This window comes from Diaphorina citri, unplaced genomic scaffold (assembly GCF_000475195.1).
Source record: "Diaphorina citri unplaced genomic scaffold, Diaci psyllid genome assembly version 1.1 scaffold437, whole genome shotgun sequence".
NCBI lineage: Eukaryota > Metazoa > Arthropoda > Insecta > Hemiptera > Psyllidae > Diaphorina > Diaphorina citri.
The window spans coordinates 110,872-123,734 of NW_007377872.1; the positions used below are offsets into that span (position 1 = coordinate 110,872).

The 12,863-nt window shown below is 34.5% G+C and overlaps 2 protein-coding genes and 1 long non-coding RNA gene across 3 annotated transcripts in view; 1 reads left to right on the plus strand and 2 right to left on the minus strand.

Annotated features, from left to right (window-relative positions):
- The window catches only part of LOC103508824 (ATP synthase mitochondrial F1 complex assembly factor 2), a 23,172-nt gene that overhangs the window by 5,048 nt on the left and 5,261 nt on the right, over nucleotides 1-12,863 (minus strand). The window lies entirely within an intron of this gene.
- On the minus strand, nucleotides 1,781-4,483 carry LOC103508828 (28S ribosomal protein S10, mitochondrial). The gene is made up of 2 exons (XM_008473406.3): nucleotides 4,462-4,483; nucleotides 1,781-2,415 (listed from the first exon to the last, which is right to left on the minus strand). The coding sequence occupies exons 1-2, from the start codon at nucleotides 4,481-4,483 to the stop codon at nucleotides 1,913-1,915; spliced, it is 525 nt and encodes a 174-aa protein (XP_008471628.1). The 3' UTR covers nucleotides 1,781-1,912.
- LOC113467248 lies at nucleotides 9,315-10,250 on the plus strand. The gene is made up of 2 exons (XR_003391394.1): nucleotides 9,315-9,623; nucleotides 9,906-10,250. It is a non-coding gene; the product is annotated as an uncharacterized LOC113467248 (long non-coding RNA).

The following is a 12,863-nucleotide window of genomic DNA, read 5'->3' on the forward strand; positions in this document are numbered from 1 at the left end:
TTTTTTTTTTTTTTTTTTTTTTTTTTTTTTTTTTTTTTTTTCCTGACTAACACATTTAGGCTCCTTATCTACCAACTCATCATTCAGGGTACTTATCTGCTTATCTACCAACCATAGATTAATAATAGTAATAATAAGAATGAGAATGGTTTATTTAACGCAACTATAAAAATATCTTTACCCTTACCCTTAGGATCAATTTAATTTGAAGTTGAAGCTATCCAGGGGCTATAGAGGTACAATGAACTTCATCTTTTTGTTCCCAGCTCCTCCAGGAATTTCCAACAACAAGGATTCTTCATCCAAGAAGAAAGAAGCGAAGGAAGAAAAGAAAGAGGACAAGAAACCATCCGTGACTCAGTTTTATACCTTCCTTTATAGCTTAAATGTCAAGTCACATAACTGATGAAATCCATATTTCACTGTTCACCGGGAAAACACTGCTGTGTTGGGAACGTTCCCTAACAAGCAAAAAATTTCAACTATGATAAAATGTACTTATTTAGTTAGTCTATCTTGTGAAGTCAAATAAACAATCTTTTAGTAATTTAGTTATATCCAGAATGTTACCTACTTACTTAGAAGGGGGGAAACTGTCAAGGACTTACCAAGTGCATGGTACTTCTCTGAATGGTTTCATGCTGGGCATCCCATTCAGCAGCTATGGCCAACGCTAGAGGCTCACTGGACACTTTGAATAGCACACCATTTGGAGTCTTAAGCTTCCTGTGGTCCAATGAGATCTCGTAGTCACCATTACTCTCGAGGATTCCGACTTTCTTGTAAAACCTTTTGGGTTTCTCTGTGGAGTGTGTGAACGTTTCGGAACAACAAAATGGGTATTTTAGGGGCACACTCTAATCACAAAAGGAAAAAAAAATCAAATTAACTGTTATGAATTCAATCAAGTACCTAGGTACCTACCTACTTATTTAAACATTTCTTTAGAGCTGTTATAACCCAGGTACTTAAATCTAATTTCTAAATACCTACATAATTACATTATGTAGGCTCATAGCTTATGTTTCCTGAAATAAAAAGAATACCTATTGATTTGAAAACAAATAGAATTTCTAAAGATAAGATATAAAATGTGTTTTCTTTTATTCAGAAGAAAGCATTACTTTCAAACAAGAATAATATTGGTTTTTATCCTGGTTGGTTTTTCTGACCAACGTAAGATAAACTTTTGAAATTCAGGGCACATATTATTTAGGTAAGGTATCTGAAATTTTGAGGTCTTAATAACAAGTAGGTAATTACGGAGATATAGAGGTGGTAAAGCTGCAATTCTTTCATTCAAAATTATTATCTACCTACCATTGAGAACCTCTGAAGTAAGTAGTTACTGTTCTGGAAGAGATATAGAGGTGGTAAGGCTGCAATTCTTTCATTCAAAATTATTATCTACCTACCATTGAGAACCTCTGAAGTAAGTAGTTACTGTTCTGGAAAAATTGTCTATGAATTGATCTCCTGATATCTCAGACCCCAAAACTACCTACAGATGATAATGGAATTAATTAGAACTTCTCAAAAATAATCCATTGAATAATTATGAAAGCTGTCTGTCTAAGGCTGACAACTATTACTTAGGGAAATGGACCCCATCTAATATACTCTCAGGTAGGTAAGTAATCATTGGTAAAAGTAAAAACCATTTTACAGGAGACTGGATAAACCTTTCTGTAAAGTTCTAACAATGAGCTTAGAACTTCTCAAAAATAATCCATTGAATATGAAAGCTCTGTCTAAGGCTGACAACTATTAGGGAAATGGACCCCATCTAATATTCTCTCAGGTAGGTAAGTAATCATTGGTAAAAGTAAAAACCATTTTACAGGAGACTGGATAAACCTTTCTGTAAAGTTCTAACAATGAGCATGGTCACATTAAGTATGGATTTTCCAATCTACTTAGCATCTTCTACAGAGGTTTCAGGGCTGCCAGACTCCAGCAAGGTTGGAGGCACAAAGTGACTTGGTAACTTCTGCAGTTCATATTTTGTGACTTTCAAAGCAACACCCTCAGGTAGATTACGCTGAATATATTCCAGGAAAGTATCCGCTGTTGAACCTGTGAGCTTGTGGAAGTTCATCCACCTGAAGTATGTTCTGACTTCGTACTGGACTCGGCACCGTTTCACCACATGCACAGATCTAAGCAGAGTGTACCGTTCATGATGGGCTTTCTTCTGAGCGTAACACTCTCCTATTTCAATGTTCAGGTGCTGAGCAGCTGCTGTGGCAAATTTACTGTAACTGTTCATAACCTCTGGGTCGTTAGCTCTGAGCTCACAACATATTCTTGAATATAATTTGTCAGGCACTGGTTCTTTTTCCTGAGAAATGACTGATGAAGAATGTCTAATGTTTGCCGTAGAAGTTGAACCATTCAATAACCTCCGGGACCCATCTGTAAACAAGAGTGGTCTAAAGTCAGATAAAAGTTCAACTTGAAAAGTTGATTGAATGGATAAAACATTGTTCTTTATTCAACTTTTATTCTGTTTGTATGAGAAAGAGATTATTGTTGAAAAATAAAAAAAAAATTCAAAGAAAAAATTGCCTTGTTTATTATTAAGTTTGTGATAGTACAATATTTTTTTTTCACATTTTCTCACACAAATGAGGTCTGATCTTGAAATTTGTCGCGACGACCTATGAACTTAAAGCGAGAAAGTTTTAGATAACACTTCAGTCGTTATTTTAAGACCGGACGTGTGTTAAGCTACGCCGAGCAAGGCCAATAAATGGATGGGTGACTTGAACCTTATATTGGGAATAAAGGGAGAACGGGCTCTAGTCTTGATTTTAAATCATTACATGAAAGTAAAATCGAAAAATCAAATCAAGAATAATAATAAACTGAATATTAAACAAATTAGGTAGGTACATAGGTACTGATTTTCTTTAATCACGATCAAATACACTACGGGCTAAAAAATTCCTGGAGGGACGGACCCAGCTTGTTACTTTACCAAAACATTATATCTACCAGATTCATTTTCTTTTCAATTCCTTCATTCAACAGTTCCTCAAAATCTGAATATAACTTGTGCACTGTTCTTGAAATTTACTAGACTGCAAAAGTATGACTTTTCAGTCTCATTCTGGCAGTATGAGCAGGGTACATTCTAGCTGTCAATTTTTCTTGAGTTCACGGGGCAGAGCACTACCACACTCCTTAGATTCTATTCCCATAGATACCTGGGTATCTATAGCTCAAGATGAACCTCCTACAAAACATCTCATCTTGAAAGCCAGACTGCAATGTCCAGCGATGTTATCGTTGTATGGCTGAGCATTATATTCTAGCTGTCAAACTTTCTTGGTGGGGTGGAGTACTACTACACTCCTTAGATTCTATTCCCATATAGCTCAAGATGAACCTCCTACAAAACATCTCATCTTGAAAGCCAGACTGCAATGTCCAGCGATGTTATCGTTGTATGGCTGAGCAAGTCTCTCTGATCAGTTGATCACAGTCCACACTGCTCAGAAGCCTTTCTTAGCAATTCTATCTAAAGTATTTGTTCTTCTATTTATTCTTTTCCGTTCTTTCTTCCTTCCTGTCCTCCCGTTCTCCTTTCTTCCTCTTTCTTGCAGACTTTGTTTCAAACCTATACTTCTTATTACTGCCCTCTCATTTCTCAGATTCAAACGCGAAGTGCTGACGAGCCGATGACCACGTTTGTGTTGTGTAATGAGTGTGGGAACCGATGGAAATTCTGTTAGAACTTCACGGTAACACCCTGTATGTGGTCCTTGTTGTTAGAACTTCACGGTAACACCCTGTATGTGGTCCTTGTTGTTAGAACCTCACAATACACCCTGAATTGCTAAGCCTAGGATATCTCATAGTTGTCTGCTTTCCGACAAACATGCTGGAGGCTTGTGGTAATATTCTCCATGCTGTCTTCAACATTATTGATCACTGAATGGCTTGACAGTCTGACTGGACGAGGGCAGGTATTTCTCACTACTTCATGAAAGGTTTCTACCAATTGAGTTTTAAATACCTAGGTAATTAATTAATTTTAGTTAAATTTTAAATAGTTTTTTTAACTTTTAAAAATTTTTGATCTCTTTTGAGTTTTGAAGTCGATGTTGCCAGATTGTAATCTTTGCATGCCTCAATAAGAGATGTACATTTTCACCAAATGAATTGTAACAATAAAAGTGAATTCACTCCACTTGACATGAACTTTTGGAGAGGAAAAGACCCATCTGCCATCCGCCAAAATCTCGATCGTTTATTCAAGTGGAGACAATTTTACCAGAGGAATTCACACATTATTGTGAATATCTTCTAGTTTGCTAGGAGGTGATGATGACCTTTCGCATGTTTTAAAAGAGGCTGCTGACCACTTACCAAATTTCTGGGAAACTTGTTTTTCTTTGCTGCTAATTACAGCTGTCTATTATTGCTCTCATAGGATTTGCTTTTGACATTTCTTACTAGCGCCCAACCACACAGGCATGTTGATTTAAACAAACGAAACCAAATAAAAAACAGAAAAGAAAAAAAAAATTGTTGAAACTGAAAATCAACGAAGAAAATTGCTAACTTTTCTTTTCTAAAGGCTGATAAAATATTACATGTTTAATTTTGTTTTGAGAAAAGCAGCTTCTATACCAAACACATTTCCTGCTGAGGTTTTTAAAGGGGGGTTTATTCTTACTAACCATGTCTTACTAAATCATCTGAATTTGTTTTCATTGCAGAACCCAACCCCAACAACGCTAGTCAATTAAGGATATCATTCGCTTTGGTGCTGTCTATTCTGGTTGCCATGGTCTACTGTTAGGTCATTTGGTTCCAATGAACATTGTAAGTAAAATGCTGGAGTGAAAATGAAATTTGAGTTTCAATGGGGCTATATTTTTGGTCTGGCGTTTTTTGGGGTCCATACCCAAATTACTAAAAATCTTATGAGGGGGGCTGTTGGCTGCTGTATAAAAATCATCTAGGAAATATAATTAATCCTTCGACCAAAGGACTCGGAAAACATAAACTGACACCGAACTAGGTGGTGATAACCAAGGTGGCCAAAAAAGTGTTCAAATTGGGTCTTAACACAGACCTTACAAATTTTAACCCACTTCTAGATGGGCTAGTCCTACAGATATAGAACCGGTATAAAAATATAATCAATTTAATCGGCACTACATAATTTGTGTTCTCTTGTTTCCTCTTTATAGTTTAATATTATCAAAATTCTGTTTCTTAGGTCTTAACACAGACCCTTGTGAAACTGACTCACTCACTGACTGACTCACGTACATACAAATTTTAACCCACTTCTAGATGGGCTAGTCCTACAGATATAGTCAAACGGTATAAAAATATAATCAATTTAATCGGCACTACATAATTTGTGTTCTCTTGATTCCTCTTTATAGTTTAATATTATCAAAATTCTGTTTCTTTTCTTCCAGATTCTAGCCGATTCAACAATTCTTCTGGTTGGTCCAACCACCGTCTTGGATGAAAACTGCGAACCAAATAAAAAACAGAAAAGAAAAAAAATTGTTGAAACTGAAAATGAACGAAGAAGATCGCTAACTTTTCTTTTCTAAAGGCTGATAAAATATTACATGTTTAATTTTGTTTTGAGAAAAGCAGCTTCTATACCAAACACATTTCCTATATTTATTGTACATAACTTTTCCTTTCTCTAAAAATGAAATAATAAAGCGCCTCTTTGATCGACTGCACATTCGCTGAAAGTCGATTTTCATACATGATCTGGAAAAACTTTCAAGCTCACCCTTTTTCTGGGTGTAAGGTAAGGTGTAACTGTAACATACCTACAAAAGTCGATTTTCATACATGATCTGGAAAAACTTTCAAGCTCACCCTTTTTCTGGGTGTAAGGTAAGGTGTAACTGTAACATACCTACCTTTAGACACCAAATTCAAATGCACCAAAACGGAATTTTTGATTTCCAGACTCTAAGAACACTTTCATATAGAATGAAAACTGAGAAATCTGCTCCTAAACATCTTATTAATACATGATTATGTTCGAGAGAAAAAGGAACTCATGCTTCTTTAGAGCAAATACAAGAAACGTGTATGATTCAATCGACCATTCAAACTCATTCTAAGTCATAGTAATTTCTTTCATGATCTCATAGCTGTTACTACTTTTAGACTAAGTACTTCGAATTTTCACACTCTTTGAGAAGAAAATTCACCTGTGTCTCAAAAAACGGTACACAAAATGCACGAAATTCGGAAGTTCGAACCATGTATCATTAAAAATATTAGTTCCCGTTTCAAACAACGGAAGGTTCAAACCCCAACTATACTTCCCGGTTGAAAAGTTACCAAAACCTAGAAACATCTAATTCTAATACAAGATATTTCTCTACATATATTCCACACTTTGTCTGATTAAGTATTAATTGTAGAACATGCATCATATGTGTCGATGGCGCTTTATTATTTTTGTTCTCTTGTTTTATTTTCAGTACCTAAAAGAGTTTCTTCCAATGCCCTTTCATCTTGGTTTAAAATGTAGACGTTTTTACACTGTCGTCTAGTGTTTGTGCTCCTACTATTTCATCAAAAACAATTTCTGGCTTGGCAATATTACTGACTGGGTCTTCTTCAAAGATCACAAGATTCGTTAGCTTTTTACGATCTTCTGTTGAATTTCCCATTTTTACATACTAAACAGTAATATGTAACCGCACTACAATCCTTCATCATGTTATGCTCTGGTTTCTTATGATTACTTTGGGTCTGAGATTCTTCTACTTCTTGTAAATATATGTTATACTTATCATCACCTTTACAATTTTCTTCAGGTTGAGATTTTCGACTATTTTGTCGCTTCATTTGACAAGCACATCTGTGTTTACTTTCAGGCTTGCAATTCTTCCCCACATAGGTCAGGGATTTCTTTTTGCTTTGAGGTTTCGAGTGATTACTTGGCTTTTTTCGTTTGCATTGCTTCTTTGACTTCTCTCTAGGCTGACTATTACTTTTATATATCCAATCAATATCATACTTTTTTAGGTTTGGTGTACTCCTTTTGTTCGTTTTCTGATTACAGTTGCCATTTCTCTGATTTCCCTCGTTACAAAATGTCTTCAATATCTCCTCCCAAGGATCAACGCTACAACGCTCGGCTTCAGGTTTTGTATCATCGTCAGACATGTATAGGTCTTTTATCTCGGCGCTATTACTCCTTTTGTTCGTCTCCTGATTACAGTTGCCATTTCTCAATGCAATCTTCTTACGTAACTTACGATCTTCTTCAAGATCTACCAAGAATTTATCAAACAGAAAATCAGCAGAGGTGGGTCGCGGAATACAACATCTCTTCACTACAATACATTCCTGCACTTCTTCCTCTATCTTGGCTAATCGCTTCAGTCGTTTTTCCTCAAAACATTTGGCTAGCTGGCCCAATTCTCGCTCTATCGTATCAAACGTTATCTTAGGAGCTCTATTCTTTTTGAATTTACTTTTTATGTCGCCCATTGAGTTGGTCTCTGGTGGGTCGCGGAATACAACATCTCTTCACTACAATACATTCCCGCACTTCTTCCTCTATCTTGGCTAATCGCTTCTGTCGTTTTTCCTCAAAACATTTGGCTAGCTGACCCAATTCTCGCTCTATCGTATCAAACGTTATCTTAGGAGCTCTATTCTTTTTGAATTTACTTTTTATGTCGCCCATTGAGTTGGTCTTTTCGCCTTTCCACATGAGTGCGCAGGGATTGCATAGTTTCACTGATCCCCCGGAAAATTTCATCTTTCTGTCCGTGTTTTTACTTAGCGCTCGGATGATATAACTTTGTTTTCAATACTTGCAGTTTTTAATGTGAGTTCATTTGGAGCGTGTGTGTTTTGTGTTGATGTGTTAACGTGGTTTTGGAGATGATGTTAATTTTAGGTGTATCGTTAATTGATGTACGCGATTGTGGAAATTTGTGTCAGTCTACTGTGGTGATTAATGTAGTGGCTTAGAGCCATGTCTTGATTACGAACTATGACTGATAATGTGATAATGCAATCAGTAGATTTTTTGAAGATTAACGCTCCTGAGTTGAATGGACATTGTGATTTCAAGAACAACCAAAACAATAATATCAGAAGGTATGTGTAAGAAGTAAGAATATGATTGGGTCCCCGAAGAAACTCTTGACTTGTTGAAGATATAATTAGAGCCATGTCTTGATTACGAACTATGACTGATAATGTTATAATGCAATCAGTAGAATTTTTGAAGATTAACGCTCCTGAGTTGAATGGACATTGTGATTTCAAGAACCAAAACAATAATATCAGAAGGTATGTGTAAGAAGTAAGAATATGATTGGGTCCCCGAAGAAACTCTTGACTTGTTGAAGATATAAAAGGTACAAATATATTTTTTTTTGTTTAATTTTTATTTCAAGTATTCATATTTAAGTATACCATGTAATTGATTTACTATCATAGTGTGTATAAAAAGGATAATTATACTATCCGCAATGTCGTTTTACAGTGGCGCCAAGATTGAATTCTAATTTCAGAACTCTCTTTTTACTCATGAACACCTAGATATCTATCTGACAACAGTTTTTTCCGAGCTTTCCGTTTCCCTTATTTTCCTCCTTATTCCTGCTTTTTCCCGATTTCAATATTGTCAGGTGGAGATCCTAGAAAGACCACTGAGAAAATAAATATTTTTAATAACTCATTAATCAGTAGCGTCTGAAATTTTTGAAGATTAACGCTCCTGAGTTGAATGGACATTGTGATTTCAATAACAACCAAAACAATAATATCAGAAGGTATGTGTAAGAATTAAGAATATGATTGGGTCCCCGAAGAAACTCTTGACTTGTTGAAGATATAAAAGGTACAAATATATTTTTTTGTTTAATTTTTATTTCAAGTATTCATATTTAAGTATACCATGTAATTGATTTACTATCATAGTGTGTATAAAAAGGATAATTATACTATCCGCAATGTCGTTTTACAGTGGCGCCAAGATTAAATTCTAATTTCAGAACTCTCTTTTTTACTCGTGAACACCTAGATGACCATCTGACAACAGTTTTTCCGAGCTTTCCGTTTACCTTATTTTCCTCCTTATTCCTGCTTTTTCCTGATTTCAATATTGTCAGGTGGAGATCCTAGAAAGACCACCGAGAAAATAAATATTTTTAATAACTCATTAATCAGTAGCGTCTGAAATGTTCTATGGGTACGACCACTGAATGAGTTTAGGGTTTTGATTTCCACATAGTTTTGTAAAAGCAAGCGTATCTATTCCGAAGCCTTCATCATTCAGTGAATAGGTAAAGATTAAATTCTAATTTCAGAACTCTCTTTTTTACTCATGAACACCTAGATGTCCATCTGACAACAGTTTTTCCGAGCTTTCCGTTTTCCTTATTTTCCTCCTTATACCTGCTTTTTCCTGATTTCAATATTGTCAGGTGGAGATCCTAGAAAGACCACTGAGAAAATAAATATTTTTAATAACTCATTAATCAGTAGCGTCTGAAATGTTCTATGGGTACGAGTACTGAATGAGTTTAGGGTTTTGATTTCCACATAGTTTTGTAAAAGCAAGCGTATCTATTCCGAAGCCTTCATCATTCAGTGAATAGGTTTGCCATTCGCCAAAATCTCGATCGTTTATTCAAGTGGAGACAATTTTACCAGAGGAATTCACATATTATTGTGAATATCTTCTAGTTTGCTAGGAGGTGATGATGACCTTTCGCATGTTTTAAAAGAGGCTGCTGACCACTTACCAAATTTCTGGGAAACTTGTTTTTCTTTGCTGCTAATTTATTACAGCTGTCTATTATTGCTCTCATAGGATTTGCTTTTGACATTTCTTACTAGCGCCCAACCACACAGGCATGTTGATTTAAACAAGTGAATAGGTTAGATAATTCCAGTTGTAGATTTTTACGGAGAATATAAAAAAGCGCCTTGGAACATATAATTTTGAATTTTGCTTCAAGTGGAAAAAACTAGAAACGAAAGCAAAACCCTAAACTTTAAAAGTGTCAATCAAACTTTTTTTAAACTAATTTTTGATATTTTTTGTTTTTAATTTTATTTTTTTATATTCTTTGCTGTTATATTATAATTACATATTTAACGTGTGTACATATTATTTTTAAAATTAAAATATTGAAACCTAGGTATGTTTTCAATTTAACTAAAACTTCTACAGGAGTTTCTTCCAACTGCCAGGCAATCAAGCGTTGTTCTTTGCCAGTGCTTATTCGAGTAAGACCAAATTTCTGGGAAACTTGTTTACCTTACCAAATTTATTCAAGTGGAGACAATTTTACCAGAGGAATTCACATATTATTGTGAATATCTTCTAGTTTGCTAGGAGGTGATGATGACCTTTCGCATGTTTTAAAAGAGGCTGCTGACCACTTACCAAATTTCTGGGAAACTTGTTTACCTTACCAAATTTATTCAAGTGGAGACAATTTTACCAGAGGAATTCACATATTATTGTGAATATCTTCTAGTTTGCTAGGAGGTGATGATGACCTTTCGCATGTTTTAAAAGAGGCTGCTGACCACTTACCAAATCTCTGGGAAACTTGTTTTTCTTTGCTGCTAATTACAGCTGTCTATTATTGCTCTCATAGGATTTGCTTTTGACATTTCTTACTAGCGCCCAACCACACAGGCATGTTGATTTAAACAAAATTATAATAAAAGGAAATTTAAAGTGACTTTAAATAAGTTTGAGTTTTGGGCACTAGTAAGAGCTTTTTTTGAGCATTCATTTCTTTGCTTTTGAGGTCTCTTCTTTTTTCTAGCATGAATAATTTCTGGGAATGGTTTTAAAAAATTATGTACTAGATAGATGACTTGAAATAAGTTTGAGTTTTGGGCACTAGTAAGAGCTTTTTTTTTGAGCATTTATTTCTTTGCTTTTGAGGTCTCTTCTTTTTTCTAGCATGAATAATTTCTGGGAATGGTTTTAAAAAATTATGTACTAGATAGGATTGATGGAAATTAAAGAAAGGTAGAGGTTCAAACCAATGTGATATTAGAGCAAGGAACGAATGTTACAACAAATAATGTTGTACATATTATCTATCATTCGTATTTTTATTTAGTAGTCTTTTAAGCTTACCAAATGGCGACTTTTTTCTAGTAATGGGGTTGTGATATCATCAAATAATTTATGATTACCAATTTACCAATGTCTTTTCTTTTATAATGTGAATAATGATTCATTCATTGATTGAGGATTTGTGATTAATTAGATAGGATTGATAGAAATTAAAGAAAGGTAGAGGTTCAACCAATGTGATATTAGAGCAGGGAACGAATGTTACAACAAATGTTGTACATATTATCTATCATTCGTATTTTTATTTAGTAGTCTTTTAAGCTTACCAAATGGCGACTTTTTTCTAGTAATGGGGTTGTGATATCATCAAATAATTTATGATTACCAATTTACCAATGTCTTTTCTTTTATAATGTGAATAATGATTCATTCATTGATTGAGGATTTGTGATTATCGTCATTGACTGTCTGTATTCACGTGTTGCATTTCTTTTCTTTTCCAGACAATATGAGTAATGAAATCCTGGATGGACAGTTGGGTAAGTAGCTCTTAGTCCACTTATATTAATTTATCAGGGCTAGATTGAAACCAATATGCCTTCGACGGGTTAAGTCTGAAAGAACTCGTCCAAGTCTGAAAGAACTCGTCCTATTTTGGGATTAAAAGCCCCAGCCAATTCCTTGATATGGGTGAAATAGTGAAAATTAAGAAAACGCTTCCCATTTACCACCGACCCCAAATAAAATTGGGCCCAGTAACTTATTGTATTAAAAGACGCCCTTCCGCAAAAAGAACTGTAAAAAAATTGATTAAAAGAGAAAATTTACGAGTCCCATTTGTTGCCATTAATTGAGAATCAAATTGACTATGACTTCATTTTCCTATTAATAGTTTTACTGAGCCATGCATTGTTCATTACTGTTCTGCTTGTTAAATAAGTTTATAGAACCACTATTTATAAACACAGGTTTGTGAGTTTATGTCGAATTTCTGTTTATGCAAATCAACTAATTTTGTTTTTTATTTATTTACATTTTATTAGATGTAAACGAATTAAGAATGAAATTTTATTGGTGATAATCCAAATTTGTTTGTGTTATCCAATTTTGTTGGTGTTCTCAAATTTTATTGGTGTTCTCCAAATTTTATTGGTGTCAATCCAATTTTGTTGGTGTTCTCCAATTTTATTCGTGTTAATCCAACTTTCTTGGTATACACAAACGAATCGTTTCGTGTGATTATAAACAGAACTTGACATAAGGCCTATAAATTGGTTATATTGGTTGAACAGTTCAACCAATATCAACCAACTTTCGGTTCATATTATATGAATGGTCCTTTTGAACCATTTCAAACGCCACATAGAATATTTCATATTTTATTGTTGTTGTACATTAAAATAGGTTCAATTATTATTTATTATTCGTGTACTAGCCTCTAGATTTTTCTATTGTGCAGAAACAAAATAAAGAAACCCAAGTCACCTTTTAAATTTTAATCTATCAAAAATCCCGTGTTGTTTATAGTTTTCTTCAATTTCAGATTGTTGTAATGTTTCCTACTGAGCGGTGTGTGGGATAAGAGTTCAAAATATTGTTATGGAGTTAAAGTAAAACTTCAAGAGACCAAAACAGCAAAACTTTCATTTTTAGTCCGTCCTTCCTTTATTAAATTACAATAGTAAAGGTATAGTGGACGGACTATTGTAATCGCTTCAGTGTCGTCTGTCTGTCTGTCTGTTCCCATAGAAGGACTTATCCAAACCTGGTCGACCTATATATCAAATTAAAGGTC

Excerpts from the sequence above, each read along its gene's own strand:
- LOC103508828 (XM_008473406.3), bottom strand. The coding sequence starts at position 4,483 with ATGCCTGTGTGGTTGGGCGCTA. Across the intron at positions 2,416-4,461 it reads GCCTGTGTGGTTGGGCGCTA|ATGGGTCCCGGAGGTTATTG; the intron begins GTAAGAAATGTC and ends TCTTGTTTACAG.